Consider the following 15,600-nt stretch of genomic DNA (forward strand, 5'->3'; position numbering starts at 1 on the left):
TCTCTGACATGCACCCGATCGGTATGGAGAGCAGGACTAGATGCATGGTGAGTCAAATGTATTTTCAGGCTTGACTAGACATGGTAAATGTGGTGTTTTCAACTCACAAATCTCATAATCCGTATTCCCTCCTTTCAAGCCATCAATCAATTTTCATAAATTTGTAGTATGGTGAACTCCCCTATGTTACGAGGCTCTACTAGGAAGATTGCTGATGTACTACTAGACCTCACGCTTTTCAGAGTCCGAACCAATGCCATACCGTGACCTCTTTTAAGGATTAGTCGCGCGTTCGGATCCACAAATCTTCCCCGACACGAGATGTTCGAGGCGGACAGAGAACAGGCTTTAGCAATTTTACCTGATGAACTTTCTCTCGCTTTCCCCCGGTCCGGGGCCCCAAGGCTGGAGATGAGATTCTGCAATTCTAAAACTCACGGACACTTCTGCTGCAAGAAAACAAAAATGGTCCCTGAAAGCCGCCATACCGCCGAGACTCATTGCCGACCGCTCCGGTTCGCTTGTTCTCTCGTGGAATTGATACCATGATCTGGGACGCTTTGACCGCCGGCAATATTACTCGTACGGCTTCCAGAAAGGCTGCATCGAGACCTCCATGGATGTTTATGAGCCTTTCGCGTCTTCCTGAACCTCGGGACGGAGTTACTCGCCCTCCCACCGGCCGAGCAATTCCAGCAAAATCTCCGCTGTTGACGCAGTATTTATAGTGAAGGATTCTTTTTTCTGTATCGACAAGCATGACAGCACTACCACGGTCCCCCTGGGATTCCAACAAGGCTGCTTGTTATTCTGTCAGTTTTCCTTCTGCCACTCTCCCTCCCGACAAAATGGGTCATCTTCCTCAACGTCAGTTCAAGCCGATCAATGCCTTCATTATCGTGGTCATGGCGCTTGGGTCCTTGGCATATGGTTATTCGGCCAGTGTAATATCGACTACGCTGGCACAACCCTCTTTCTACACTTACTTCAACCTTAGCTCTCGCCCCAACGAGAACGACATCATCGGATTGATGAATTCCCTTTACCAAGCGGGAGGGTTTTTTGGGACTTTCACCGTCGCATTCTCTTCGGATCGCTGGGGTCGACGTGCAGGAATCGCAATCCCCGGAGCCCTTGTGCTTGTCATGGGCGCTTTACTTACCGGAAGCGTCAATCTCACCATGTTCATTGCTTGTCGATTCTGGGCAGGGTGGGCTTCTTACGCACTGGTTTCTGCCATTCCAGTCTGGATGAGTGAGGTTGTTCCCGCGCATAATCGCGGGTCGCTGGTTGCAGTTCATGGAGCATCACTGCTTCTGGGATACTGTCTGGCGGCTTGGGTTGGCTTTTGTTTCTGGCATCTTCCGGCCTCCAACAATTGGCAATGGCGTGGGCCCATGATACTTCAGTGTCTACCCGTTGCCCCTCTCCTTCCCTGCCTGTATTGGTTGCCAGAAAGCCCTCGGTGGTTGGCCATCCAAGGCAGAGACGCCGAGGCGAGCCATATCCTCAAGAAATTACACGCACCCGACGAAGCCGAGCACGAACTCCTCCAGATTAAAGCGCAGGCCGAGATTGAGCACCGCCTCGATAGCTCTTACTGGGCTCTGTTCACGAAGCCAAGTTATCGCAAACGATGTATCTTGGCGTTCATCACCACCGTGTCGATCCAGTTTTGCGGTCCAATCTTGATCAACAATTACGGCCCAACTATTTACAAAAGCTTGGGCTTTAGCGTCACGAAGCAACTTTTGTATCAGTGCGGGTGGCTGACCCTTGCCTTTGGCGGAGGTCTACTCTCACTTTGGGTGGTGGACACTATGTCCCGTCCGGTCCTTCTCGCAGGCGGTATCACCGGTTCTCTCGTATGTCTGACTATCGAAGCGGCTCTTGTCGCCACATACGCAACCTCCCCCGAATCTCTGGCCCATCCTAACGAGTCTGCCTTGCAAGCTGCGGTTGCAATGTTCTACGTATGTTGGATCAACCCTTCTTGCCCCCTCTTACCCAGGGTGTTGGGAGGCGTTGGGAGACCCCTGGTTGTCCTGCCACGTTTTCTGACGGCTTGCAGATCTACATTGTTATTTTCGAATCTGCCCTGGACAGTGGCCAATTTGTCTACCTTGGAGAGCTGTTTTCAACTCACCTCCGGGCCAAGGGCATTAGTTTTGGCGTTGCCGGCGTGAATTTAATCAATATCGTATGGCCCCAAGTTGCACCGACCGCCTTTTCAACGATTGGCTGGAAATTCTACCTCGTTTTCATCATTCCGGGTATGGCCTTTGCCACGTTAATATTCTTATGGTTCCCGAACACACGTGGCATGCCGCTTGAAGAAGTTGCGGAACTATTTGGTGACGAAGCCAACCACGCAAGTGCACAAGTTGTGGATAAGGAAGGAGACTCGAAAGGAAGAGGCGACCGCCTGCTCAGTGTCCGGGAGCCAGATACGGCGGGAGCACAAAAACTCTCTAGTCATCACGAAGAAGTGATATCGGTGTGATTTACCGATAGTCCTTCCTGCACAGGATTGAGACAAATTCGTTTCAGGCGCGGTATTCTAGCCCCTCGTTGTCTGGGCCTCAACCATCACAATCGATCTGTGTACTGCATTGAACCTAACACAATCTGTAGACGAAGGGTTCAGTGTCCGTTATGACTTCGAGATGACTTGAGTCGTCAGATTCAGTCACCCATCCTAGTTATCTGTTTCGTTCGCGCCGAGAAATGAGACGCAATGAAACTTGACCGTAATATGGCTTCAGATATAGCGGTAGAAATCTCCGGTCAGTCCGTGTCTGCACCTACTGAAATATTCTAGAGCAGCATATCCAGGTATCAAGTTATATCTTCGTTGCTGAATAACGAGGCAGCGATGGATGGGTTAAGTCATCACTACTTCTCATGTGGCTTTCATAGAAGAGCAATACAATCTCGCTAGGGTTGGAGTCCTAAAACTAAATCTCAGTCATAATATTGCCCACGAATGATCCGCTCAATGAAATCATAGACGAGTGCTGACTTAAAAGTAACTTTTCCTGCCAAAAATAGCCGCTCTCCTTCCTTCATAGTGTCATTTCTCAGCAATAATGCCCCACTAATGAATGGCAGCTGTCCATAGCCTGTACGCCGCATGCTTTCCCGGAAACATTTGCAAGTATTTCAAGTATTCTTGGTCAAAGCCCAAGTCCATGAGGATGGGTGTTTGAGCACTGCAGGAGACCAGACGAAATCATGACCTGTCAATTGTTTGATGAAGTTCAGGGACGTCTCCTGAACTCCCAGAATTGTCTTTTGCGTGCGGCTGCTCAAAGTTGATGATCACTTTTTGTCTAAGTCGTAAAAACATGTTAGCATCGTTGAAACCTTGGTTAAACTGGTTACATACGGTGTTGCATTTGTCAGATACCCAGAATCGTACCTCAGGCTCACAATATGTGCACGACAGGCTGCTTCGACGTCAGAAGAGATTCTGATTTCGCTGTCTCTTTCCTCCAGCATCATAATTTGTTCGGCGAGGATTCCAACGGCTAGACTGTTGTATATCAGATCCACTCGCTTGTACCTATACAAGAGTCGGAGCGCCCGTCTTCGTATGCAAGGATGCCTGCACGAGCTCGCGGTGAAGAATAAAGCCATCATCGCGGAGGGATCATTCGATCTAGTACCTCCTCCGAGATTAGCTTTACTTTCATGTTTCAGGATAGACTCGGAAGCGTCAATCAAGGCGTCTAAATTGTGATTGAAGTCGTCGAAGAGCATTTCATCTTGGAGAGGAATGGCCATTGGTCAAGGTGCTTCCAAAGCTGTCGCAACTGCAGTTTGAGGACTTCTTGTCTTAAAAGATGCCACAGCGGACTTGGCTTCAGCAGGCACAAATTCGGAAGTTGAGTCTAAATTGCGTCGGGCTTCTTTCAGCGTTTCGAACTTGAAATTGGCCGGTGGTAAAGGAGGGCTGCAGATAGATATTTTGAGCCATTTCTCTGTACATTGTCGACCCGCCGGTGAAATGAGGAGACATGCGTAAAATCATCGGGCGCAAGTACAGAGTCAACAGTACTTGAGCCTCATTGTCCACTTGGTGTACATTTTCTGGCAGCGATAGTAATCGAAGTGCTGCAAAAGCATGCATTTGAGCGTTAGCAAGGTCTCCAAGCCACAATTCCATAACGAAACAGAAAATCGTCGACGCGATGAGCTCTATAGGTGCAGGCGGGCTGTTCTGTCGGACGCCAAGTACTGCCTTGCCGTACTGCTCCAGGCCGAAGCAATATAGGGATTGTGCAGTCGCAGAAGAGCCACACTGAGATCCGAGCCGGGCCGACTCATCGAGACTAGAGATAGGTACGATGAAGAGCTGCAGAGGAGCATGACGGTAGCTGAGGCGCAGTAGGGCACAGCAGGGCACAGCTCCAAAAGTCCTGGAGCAAAGGTCAGTGATGGAATGGTTGCCATTGCCATCACAGGGTTGCACACAAGGCCATGATATCCTGCCAGGCTCTTAACAGTCTGTTCTCTGAACCATTGTAGAGCCCTGAGTTCGCCGCCATTCTAGCTTGTGACAAATTCCGACCGCCGAAGGACCGTCGGTCCTAGATAAGAAAGTCCAGACACCAAGCAACGAGTGCAGGGGGGGATCTTTTCATCACACTTAGTGTGGCGGCGCCTATTGTCTCTTCAGCATGTACGAATAAGTATTCTCGCTGCGTAGATATTGCTGCACTGACAGAGATATCGCGCACCTCGTCCGAGTCTTGGGACGAAACTTCTTTCGCAATTTCATTTTCGCGCTCGTGTCATATCAGCTTTGCATTGCCTTAGATCCCCAGCCATAGAGGCACCGAGTGATGGAAGGTATTTGCAAATGACCAAGGCACACAGCTTGTATATATGTGTCGAGCTTGGTCGAGATAGCAGGCAACGGTGATGCGGCGGCGATCAATTGCCAGAGATATGCCGACGTCCGTCATTTGCAATATAAGCCCATACCCTCTACCAAACGACTACAACATTAGTCGATACCATGGACTTGAGGAAAGACACATCAACCAGAGGTTAGTCAGGCGTCCAGCGCCCCTGGCCATGTGTTAAACTAAAGGTTGGGAAGTCACGTGATCCAGCCCAGCCACCCAGTACTGTCTATATAGTCTACCGTAGTCCCCGTTCTGAATAACGGGGGACAACCTTTGATCATTCAACATGAAAGCGTGACGACTTGCCGTGAGAGCATCTCAAATGCTCTGTCCTGCTTCCTATTCGCCCCGACCTAGGAAGAAATTTCCCTGCATGCTGTGTTGAACCGGAGTCTAAACATGCGAGAAACCATCTTTGTAAAACGACAGGCTTTCCGACTTTGCACTGCACTCTTAGTGTATACGGGAGCAGAGAGGAGAGGGGGGAGGAAGAGCGAACTCGCAATAGCACCGCATTTTTAAGTGTATTGGAACCTTCAAGGCATGGGATAGGAAGGAAAGGGGAAACTACAGGATTCTGTTCCCTCTGGCCTCGTCCCTACACTGCATTTTTAGTGGATGTGAGAGGAAGGGATGACGAGGAAGAAAGAACGAATACAAGACAATTTCGACGGCCTCCGTGGCAGCCTGAGAGTCGCACTGTATTTTTAGTGTACATGAGAGGCAGGAGAGGAGGAAGGCCAATTCACCGCCGAGCCGCAGATCAACAAGCTCACAATCAGGCAGCGTGGAAACTATCCTGCCTGCACTGCATTTTTAGCGTGTCTGGCCCTTCAGCGCGCTGGGACGGACAGGGACGGGATATTAGCACCTGTTGCTAACGTTTCGAGCACTGCAAATTTAGCGTATACGAGTCCTTGCTCCTTGCTCGCTCCCCCTCTCACCCAAAGACCCCTCCAATTTCTGCGGAGTATAGATGGATGTATGGAAAGGAATGTCTATCAGCTTGTATACCAAGTACCCTGTACAGAGTACTTCCTTGCCGACCGACGCCGCATCGCAGAGGCTCTCAGTCATCAGCCATCAACCATCTACGGTAGGTAAGTATTCTCAATATCTCCTCCGTACAAACATTATCAGTAGCGCGTGCGTGCGCGTGGAGGACGACTCCTAGTCCTGGTCCTAGGGATGGTTTGCTCTAGTCATTGTTGCATGCGTACCGAGTATTTCGCCCAAACCGTAAAAGGCACAATCATTGAATCCATTACATACGTGGCGCTCGACGACGATGGCTCTCCATGCCCTAAAATTGCAGTGCAGGACCGATGAACTGCTGGTGCAATACCAACGCTGGATCCCTGTGCAGCGGTATAAGCATATCGCAATGTAGCTTCATTTACTATCCGTCCAATCCAACTCGCTCTATATGAACCCGCCAGGATAGCAATTCAGGGGTATCATCATGCCATCCAGACAATGCTTGCGGAAATGCTCACTGATCCAACTCAACATTTACACCTAATGCCGTCGCCATAGCATTATCATCGTCTCCCGCGGCCGAGCTTATTCTAAGCCGATCATCCCTCCGCCAAAGTCTGCTTCAGTCCCTCTTCATCTACCATGGTCACTTGTACACCACTGATTTTCGGCGCCGGCTTGAATCCCGGTATAGGTCCTTTCTGGTTAATACCCGGAAGTCTTCCACCCATGAATGGGAAAGGGGAGGCGCCTTGGAGCTGAGTTTCGCTGGACGATGACGTCGCGATTGAAGCGGCTGAAGACGTCAAGCCGCCGCTTGACTTCATCGGTGCAATGCCCCATTTGCCTCTGACCCACCCACCAAGAAGACGCCCAAATCCCGAAGGCGAAGGTTGCTGGTCTTCAGCGTGGGAGGGTGAAAGATCCGCCAGACCGCTCAATGCTGCGAAGCTCGAACTTACACTGCGTTGCGGCAGTTGATGTCCACTTGACAGAGTGTTGGATGAGCCTGAGCTCAACAATGTCATCGAGCTCAATGCTGTGTACTCCGTCACCGTCGCCAATGGCTGTGCAGAAGCGATCCTTCGAGCCGCTGATGGCCCAAGAGCGAAATATGCCTTGTTGCCTCTTAACACGCTCGACGACTGAGATGATGAGGAAGTTGGTCGCTTGGCGATGTGGATGTCCATGCCGGAGATTGACACTAGGGAGTCATGGGAGGATGTTCGTCGAAGCTTGGATCGGTTGGCAATGTCGGAAGCATCATCTAGATCATACGGAGTGGTCGATGGCGACATCCTATCTTCCTGAACATCTTCTGCTGATTCCTCCGGCATACTCAGTACAGGCTCCCCTTCAATAATGATATTGGGTGGCTCTGTTTTGGAGGCTTCCTGCGACAGATCCGTTATGTTTGGTGCTGGTGGGTCCGGTTGGACTGTGTCACTCATCCGCCCACCGCCAACAGGAATTTGCGAAGGCTTGGGAGTCAAGTCATGAGACCCTGATCCTTTGGCCTCTTCTCCATGCTGAAGGTCTGCTTCGTCGCTCAAACCCTCGTGTTCATCTTTTGGAAACGCTTCTGCGCCGCCAACCTCGCGCTCCTCCTCTTCTAGCGGGAGCCTTGTTCTCTCGTCGTATTCATACCCAGGATTGAACTTCAACGGTGGAGAGGCAAGGCCGCCAGTAGACTCGGGACTCGTGGGTCTAGATGATTCTTCACCAGCTTCGAGCCGATCGAAGATGGAGCTGGATTGCTCCAAATACGACCGTGGAGAGCTTGGGAAACTGGACATCATAGACGAGCTTGTCGCCGCTGATTGCATAGACCAACGTTTCCTTGTTGCCTGTGGTTGATGGAGAGTGATAGGCAACACCGGGCTGGAAAAAAGCCGATGAGGACCGGCGACCGGCGTGGTGGGAGCAGATGACTCTGGGGTTGACGGAAGCATCCCCAGGCCCAATACCGTCCTCTTGCGAGACGATCTTCGGACCGTTGGAGTCCGATCCCGCTTCGCAAGTTTGGCGTGATAATGGTGGTGGACGTGAACTGATTGTTGCACATTCGGAGCAGGTTGTGACCAGCCCAGTTGATCGCTCAAAGGGACTGACCCCGACATGGCCCCGGAACCGCTGTCGTCTACAGGCTGATGCTCAAGGATCTGCTCTCTCAGGTTCTGTACCTCTTCGTTTGACGCTTGAAGCAGTTCCTTCAGTTCGACGACCCCGGCCTGTAGATTTGCATTATCCTGAAGAATGTCCCGGACGAAGTGGCCGACAACATTGGTGGTCTTCTCCTGGGCGTCTGGACCTCGAAAAGCAGCCGCAGATTTCAATCGACCTTCAGCACCGCCCAGTTCTCTCTCGAGAACACGTTCACGTTCCAGCCTTGCAATGATCTCTTCGTACCGTTCCCTGTCCTCCTTCGCGTCCCATTCAATCCTTTGAACTTCGCGCTCAAGCTGACGGACTCTGATCTCGCTCTCTTTCCACCGCTTGACGGTGCTTCGGATTTCTCCTCTTGCATCATCCGCCTGTTGGGTTATTGTCATTCGTTCCTTCTCCATCTCAAGTATTTTGAGCTCCAATTCCTCGGTCCGCCGGCTGAGACCGTTCAATCTTCGGACCTCGACTTCGCAGTCACGAAGCAGCGCTTCAAGGCTCTTGACATGGCTGTCACTCTCCTTGAGGGATGTGTTGGCAGTTTCGAGTTGTGTCAAGAGCTGGCGATTTTCCTCCACAATCTTGTCGTTCGTGGTCTGCAAAGCCGACCTTTCATTCTCCAGTTCGTTGATGTAGGCTGTTAGGCGCTGGTGCTCTTGTTGCGACTCAGAAACGTAGGATTCGTGGCGGTTCAGAAGGGCCTGAAGAGCGAATGTTAGCCCGCTGCTCGTCTGCATCTTCTCGACTGCGGCTTTGCAACCAGCTGCTATAGGAAATAGTATATCCATTTCACTGGGCAGCGCATGAGGGAGGGGCGCTGATCAGGGAAGAATGGGGCATGAACAAGCAAGGTAGAAGTGGAGGCCTGGACGTTGTCACTCTTGTGTTGCGCCTTCCTCAGAATCACTGCCCACATGACCAAACGTGACGCATCCAGGCGCAACCAACGACGTGTGTGTGCAAACAGAGCATCATCCGGTGTTCCGACATGTAGACGTGCACGTACCTGTCCCAATCTTGCGGCGGTCTCGAGGTCCCTCTCTATGCCGCCCAGGATAGTGTTGTTGTTCTCAAGATAGGCACATTCTGGCCTCCCACAGCAACACCGCAATTTCCCATCGCTACTAGGAGGGCGGGAGTTATTGGTCGGGGTCATAACTGTAGTGTCGACGTCGTCCGGAATGCGGTCTGAGCGCGTGTCCATGCTCGGCCGGGGGAGGAGATCATCGTTTGTGTCGCAGAAGGATCTGAAGCGAAGCGAGGTGGTATTGAAGGGCGACGACATAGTACAGGCCGCATGGTGCAAGATACTGGAGAGAGAGCCGCAGGAGTGAGAGGTAGGACAGCGGTGAGTTGAGTTGAGTCAAGCTGAGGTTGTCGAGTTGCGGGCGATGATAACCGGGTTCCTGGCACCGAGTCGCGTTGGGCAGGTTGGGATAGTGGAGAAGGTGATTGCTAGGTGGCAGTGGACCCTCGGCACTGCGATCGGGGACGATTGGTCCAGCCTCGTCTCCAAATCGCATCCCAATGGCCTCCAAGCCGGTCGCCGACACCCTATCATCGTCATAAGTGATGGCCGTCCATCAAACAGTACCGAGAACCGCGTACCAGAGTGATAAACAACCCAAGGACTGTGAAAAAGAGGCCTGAATAGGTAGTGCGGGCACCTCAAGACGGGCATCACCCATACCTACAGAGTACACACGGATTGAGTACGGGACTAAGAATAACAATGATTGGGGATAAACATGATGTCCCGGTTCGAAGATTGCTTTTTTCCTAGTCTTCTACCGAGTATCTTCTATGCCGAATGCAAGGGCGACCCTCAGTCTGGTTCCTGCATGATCGGCCCACGTCTTCTCCTGTCAAGAGCCCTCTGCACCGCTGCTCTCACTTCCGGATTCTTTCTCAACGCGCTTGTGACTAACGACTCCTTCATTGCCGACCTCAGATGGTCTGATTTCTCGCCGTCTCCCTTAAACGGGCTCAATCCTAGCTGAAGCAATCCACCGGATTCTGCATCTAGTCTGCTTGCCGCCTGAGCTAGATGCGCAATCTGCTGCTGCGTCTGCAGGTCACGCATAGCTCCCTCCCTTGCCTTAGGGGGGGCGAGCTGAGAGATGAAAATATTCACAGACAGAGACATGCGCCTCGCTAGGCCTAGAATCTGGAAAGGGAGAAGGTGAGGTGGCAGGAGGTCTGGTAAGAACTTTTTAACCGTTGACGCCCAAAGTACCACAAATGTTGGAGGCTGCCAGATATGAGTCAGGAAGTACAGCTCCAGGAACGCCATGCAGGCAACGGCAAAATAGCGCCAAAACTGTCCCCATTTCGGCAGCCAGATGTAGTTTAACAAAACAAGCAGTCCGGCATTGGACAGATATTCAGGAGCCTTGGAGCGAAGGCCGGCATAGACATAGTCTCGAATCGTTTTGAGTCCGGGATGCTGAACCTGGACAATGACAGGCCCGAAACGATCATAGGCAAAGCGCTTTGCGGGATCTAAAATCGTGTCATGGGCCAGTTTGAAGCGCACGAATACTTGCTCGGCACCAGGAAAAGGTTGACCGTTCTCGTGCAATTTGTCCGGGTGATATTTTGCGGCCAGTTTCCTGAACCGGCTCTTGACTTCGCGCTCCGTTGACCCTGGCGTGACTCCCAGGAGTGTGTAGAAATCCCCAGCAAGTCTGATATCGTAGAGGGCCTGAGCGAGGGTGTATACGAGGTAGAGTGACAAGACCAAGACGCGTATGCGGCGGTTGTGGTAGGCAAATAGGGGTTCACCCGGCTGCGGATGCCGCTGTCCAGCGCGGATGGTAAGACGGTAATAGATCGACTGCAGGAAGACTGTGGCGTACTGGGTTCAGATCAGTAAAAGAGACCTCCAAGGACATTGGGCCACGTACGGCTGGTAGAAATGCCCATCCTACTAGGGACAACCCTTGGGATACCACGCCGTCAGCCATGTCAAGTGGTGAAGAGAGTCAAACAACGACGACAGCAATCCTTCGGGGGCTGTGACATTCTGAGGCGGAAGAAGGGTGTCCAGCAGTCATGCAGAGGGAGAAGGGCCCATTTCGGATCAGTGATTTCAGGGCGACAGCTGTGGCTGCGCAGGAGACGATGGGAAGTTGAATTCCATGAAGCGCCGACTGGCTCGGTTCCGCATGCCGCAATTTGTCAGACTCGTGCTGTTTGAGCCCAGCTACATACTATAGCTACCATAGAAATTCCTCATTATCTAGCCTTATACGCCACTCGCTGGAGGCCTCACATGATGCAGCTTATTACCTTCAAAGACAGCAAAAGAGAGGGACAGGAGACAGCTTCTCGATTCAACGACCCAATCTCTAAAGCTGCGTGCTCGGTTGATGTTGTGAAACCGAAATAAGCAAACACGATATCAACATCCCCCTTTATTACACACTCCTCATAGCGCGCGCCAACCCAGTGACCGCCGACTCATTCCAGATTTCCCCCCATGCAATATGTATGTATATCCAGACCATGGCGGCCTCCAGCCAAAGATCGACCCCTCTCAGCACCTTCACAGCGACATCTCTGAGGTGAGGTCGGTGCCCTCATTGGGTTCATCATCCATACTCCAGATCTCTGCTTCTTCCGATCCTCCGGCGTCGGTGTCTGTACTTTCGAAGTCCTCCAGCGTCAGTCTGCTCCTGAGTTCTCTCTGCGACTGCCAGATGTCGTCGTTGGGTCTGACGTTGATTAAATGGAAGGGGTCGAGCTTCGTCGAGCCAGCAAGCCAATACGCTATCCGGCTTTCTTGTTCTGAAACATCTCCCCACTGCAACGTCGAAAGCTGTCCGAGTCGCATAACCCCAGCTGCCTGGGCCAAAGGACGATGGGCTGCTCCAGCAGGTTGTGTCACACCACCGTCTGCCCGTGCTTGTGGAAGGTTGAAGTCTTGGATGATGTTGCCCAGCTCTGGCGGAGTTGTCCCGTCTAGCCCCAAAGCCGACAAGGCGTTTTCCAGGTTAACATCTTGATCATCTGAATGTGCTTGGACATCGGGATGTGGGCCACATGATTCGAATTGTTTCCCCAGAAAGATCAGGTCTGGGTGACAGGTTCGCATTTGCCGTTCAATGATGCAAACTTCTTCTTGGATGTGGCCGGAATTTTGGACGACATCATGATAGTCGGCAAGGTAACAGAGCGAAGATGGAATATCATTCCTAGCGTCGAGGAGATTGAGCCGGAAAGAAAGAGAAGGATCGAATGAGGGTGCCATGGATGATCTTCGACTGGACAACATCATTGACCAATCATCTAGACACTCAACATCCAAAACGCCGACGAAAAACCAGAGAAGACAATGGGTAACTGAAAGAAAAAGAGAATGGGCTGTGGGTTGCTGGTTTCGCCGGCCGGATACTTACTGAGTTCGCTTTCGACTTCGACCAGGTCTGCCTGCCATAAGGGAGGCATCATTATATTTATATCCATCAGACTCTGAGCCAGAGAGACAGAGCTGGCAGTTGTTGAGTATCTTTTAGGTGAGACATCGATGGAGGGACTCGGTTCCGTCTCTCCTGCTTCGTGGAAGCCAAGATTCGCCCGCAGAGCCCTACGGGACACTGGCGGGTTCCATCGATTCGAAAACAAACCCGCTGCCAGCCATAATCATGCAATCCCCTGCTGCGACTTGGTTAGAGGCCTCCCAATCAGCCGCGCCTGCACCTGAATCTCGTGGCCACTAGCCAGAAATGACTACCTGGTATATGTGTATCGACTCTCGGTCCACTTGATCTGGTGAAAGATCTTCAGAACCTTGCCGCCAGCGGATGCGAGTCCCGTTAGCATGCAGCTCAACTTCATCGTCCATACGTACAGCATTCCGAGTCAACTTTTGCATGGCCAGCAGGTCTGGTGTGGAAGGAGGACTCAAGACCATTAGATCTTACATCCAATTAACTGCGTCGCAGCGTATATGTCCAAGCTCTTGCACGGGACTATGTTTCTTTCGGAGCGTCAACTAGTCCTTGCGGGACCCGCGGCGAACTCTAAAGGGTGCGCTACGTTGTCAGTGCGAAGGGGAACGACTGCCAGCCCGGTGCGAGCGACGACTTTCTGCTGCTCCGGGGGTCTAGTTGGAGAAACTGACAGGGATGCAGCCAAAGGAGCGTCGCTTCTTCTTCCCCCGACAGAAGCAAATACCGCACTAGCCAAACTGGTTTGCTCCCCCCCTGACAAAAGGGCTGCCCTTGAAGAAATTCGGCTTGATTATTCCGTTCTGTAGGTACACGTAGCCATCTGGCAGCTCCACATCCATCGAGGATCCGCCGAGCAGGATCAGGCGAGACTGGCGTGTTCGGTATGCACCAGAGCCTCCCATTACGAGCAAAGAGGCACAGAAGGCATCGGTAATACCCAAACAGTACTCACGAACACGTACCAGGATGGCTCGTTTGTATGCCGACACTACATGCGCTTAGGTATCATCTTCACCTCTGACAGCAGGTCCCCTGCTAGGTTTTACACTTTTACACACCGCCGCCAGCTATCACTTGATGATCAGCATGCCCTGGGAATTTGCCACGATACAAGGTGCCATGACTCTGAGCACCGAGATCAAGAATTTGGATATCCGACAATCCGCACAGATAGATCCGTCGCATCCGGCCAGCACTTATTGTGCCATTGGCAAGCCAACAATCATGCCCAGTGATCGTGATCATGATCATGAGGGCATGTCGTTGTTACCAGATTCGCGACGCTTGGGAGGGGCGCGCATCACCGATGCACTGCAACCTGATACTGGAAAATGGCCAAGCTCGACGTGGTTTTTGGCCATCAGAATCAGCCCTCCTTTCTTCCTTCGCCCAAGTTTGTTCTCGGTATATTGACTGCTAAGCGAGCACAGTGGCACCGCTCGACATTTCAGCCTTATCCCCGTCTAGATGGATTGCATTGCCTCACGTAGACCATTTTCCACGCCCGAGGCCTCCGATGCTGCCCTCATGCCTAATCCGCGTCCTGATCAAGTTGATCGCCTGGATGTCGGGGAGTGAAATCCGGTCATAAGTATGACAGGGTTGAGTAGCTGGGCCACTAATCGTCCCTACTCCACTTGATGAGCAAAGTAATATCGCTTCTCTGCTTCTGTCACCCGGAAATGATCAGGGCACCATCGCTTGGACCTATTAAAAGCTGGTATTGCACCAAAGAAAGCTGACCGACAATGGGATTGTTTGCTGCAACCACAGCAAATCCCATCCCTCCTGGGTGCCTCCCTCGCTTAAACAAAATAGAGGTATCAAGGGGCTAGAACACCCGTCTCAAGGTCAGTCAGTCCATGCCAAAGGCCCTTGCATCAAAGTGCCCGGTTGCCTTCACATCAGCTCGTATTGTATTGCGGGGATTGCTTAGCGCATTGGCTGCGGCAAGAATTCGTCCTTCCTCCAATTACAGTAAGTGCTGTTTAAGAGCCGCAGGATCCTTCCACCTGAAATATATATGTAGGCGGCTGCCGGGTTGCCTTATGGCTGGTTCGCATGGTTCGCACGGTTCGTGCCGTCCGCAGGGGCTTTGAGCAAAAGAAGCGGCGCGTCCATGCAACCCTGCCACCGCTGCTTTGAGAGATTGGAACGAACACGTAGGGCCACAGAGAACCCTGCGAGCAAAATGAGCCCATCGATGCGATTTTTACAGATTGTGCGAAATGTTGTTTGACCAACTTTGTTTTTGGCCTATTTCACATCTTCTCGAGATTCCCGTCTCCGTTGTGCATAACTTGCGGATGTGAACTGCTTTTGCAATGATCATCCATCGACAAGATCTGATCGACAGTTCGACTCTCAACTCTGTAAATGTAAAAGCACACAGGCGAACCATTGTCGCCGAGTGTTTTGTCGTCGAGTGTAGCAACTTCCGGGCTTGAACCTGCACTCAGAGAAGACAGCGGCTCGAGGTATTTGTGATGTAGATTTCACGCTCGAATAAAGTGGCTCCCTGAAGCTCGCCTTTGTGGGTACTGCGTAGTTTGCACATGGTGCTTCGAGTCAATCGAGCTAGAGTTTGTGGGCCAAGACTTTATGAACTCGGAGAAAGGTAAATCCGAATGACGGGTGACAAGGATACTTATTGAACAGCCATCACATTCCGTTCAATCTTGTCGCGTCAATTGTCATGTTCTATCACATCACCTCTTCGCCGGTTGAAGAGATGCAGTACACCTGTAATCTGCTTCCCCAAGGCAAGTTTGACAACGCTCGCTCGCCTTTGCACCATCGAAAAGACGCGCAACAACAACAGGGGAAGCATGAATGATCGTCAAATGAATCGTTGAGGATCGCACCACAATGTCAACCCAATTAGCCATGTTCAGATCATATCGGCTGTCCAATACCAACTATTACAACGTTCCCATTACCACAATCTCTACCTACAGCGGCATGGCTGAAGTGATGCCGGTCTGCTGCGATCTGTTGTCATCGCTCCAAAATTTCTCCACGACCGCAATGTCTGACGAGGCTGCATTCTCCATGTCGACAGCTGCCAACCTGTCCTCTGACTCCTCTCCCCA

At 51.7% G+C, this 15,600-nt stretch overlaps 4 protein-coding genes across 4 annotated transcripts; 1 reads left to right on the top strand and 3 right to left on the bottom strand.

The window, feature by feature from the left end:
* Nucleotides 1-848: 848 nt before the first annotated feature.
* Nucleotides 849-2,503, top strand: A1O5_05655 (uncharacterized protein; the record flags this gene model as incomplete). The annotated part of the gene is made up of 2 exons (XM_007746254.1): nt 849-1,973; nt 2,072-2,503. 2 exons carry the CDS (start codon nt 849-851, stop codon nt 2,501-2,503), a joined length of 1,557 nt encoding a protein of 518 aa, XP_007744444.1.
* Nucleotides 2,504-6,490: 3,987 nt separating this feature from the next.
* On the bottom strand, nt 6,491-8,791 carry A1O5_05656 (uncharacterized protein; the record flags this gene model as incomplete). Its single annotated transcript, XM_007746255.1, has 1 exon — nt 6,491-8,791. One exon carries the CDS (start codon nt 8,789-8,791, stop codon nt 6,491-6,493), a length of 2,301 nt encoding a protein of 766 aa, XP_007744445.1.
* Nucleotides 8,792-9,879: 1,088 nt separating this feature from the next.
* On the bottom strand, nt 9,880-11,020 carry A1O5_05657 (uncharacterized protein; the record flags this gene model as incomplete). Its single annotated transcript, XM_007746256.1, has 2 exons — nt 9,880-10,911; nt 10,961-11,020. 2 exons carry the CDS (start codon nt 11,018-11,020, stop codon nt 9,880-9,882), a joined length of 1,092 nt encoding a protein of 363 aa, XP_007744446.1.
* A 581-nt stretch (nt 11,021-11,601) lies between these two features.
* A1O5_05658 (uncharacterized protein) lies at nt 11,602-12,306 on the bottom strand (the record flags this gene model as incomplete). The annotated part of the gene is made up of 1 exon (XM_007746257.1): nt 11,602-12,306. One exon carries the CDS (start codon nt 12,304-12,306, stop codon nt 11,602-11,604), a length of 705 nt encoding a protein of 234 aa, XP_007744447.1.
* Between the last annotated feature and the right edge of the window lie 3,294 nt (nt 12,307-15,600).

The sequence above is a fragment of the Cladophialophora psammophila genome (assembly GCF_000585535.1).
Source record: "Cladophialophora psammophila CBS 110553 chromosome Unknown aczJe-supercont1.8, whole genome shotgun sequence".
In the NCBI taxonomy this organism is placed as follows: Eukaryota; Fungi; Ascomycota; class Eurotiomycetes; order Chaetothyriales; family Herpotrichiellaceae; genus Cladophialophora; species Cladophialophora psammophila.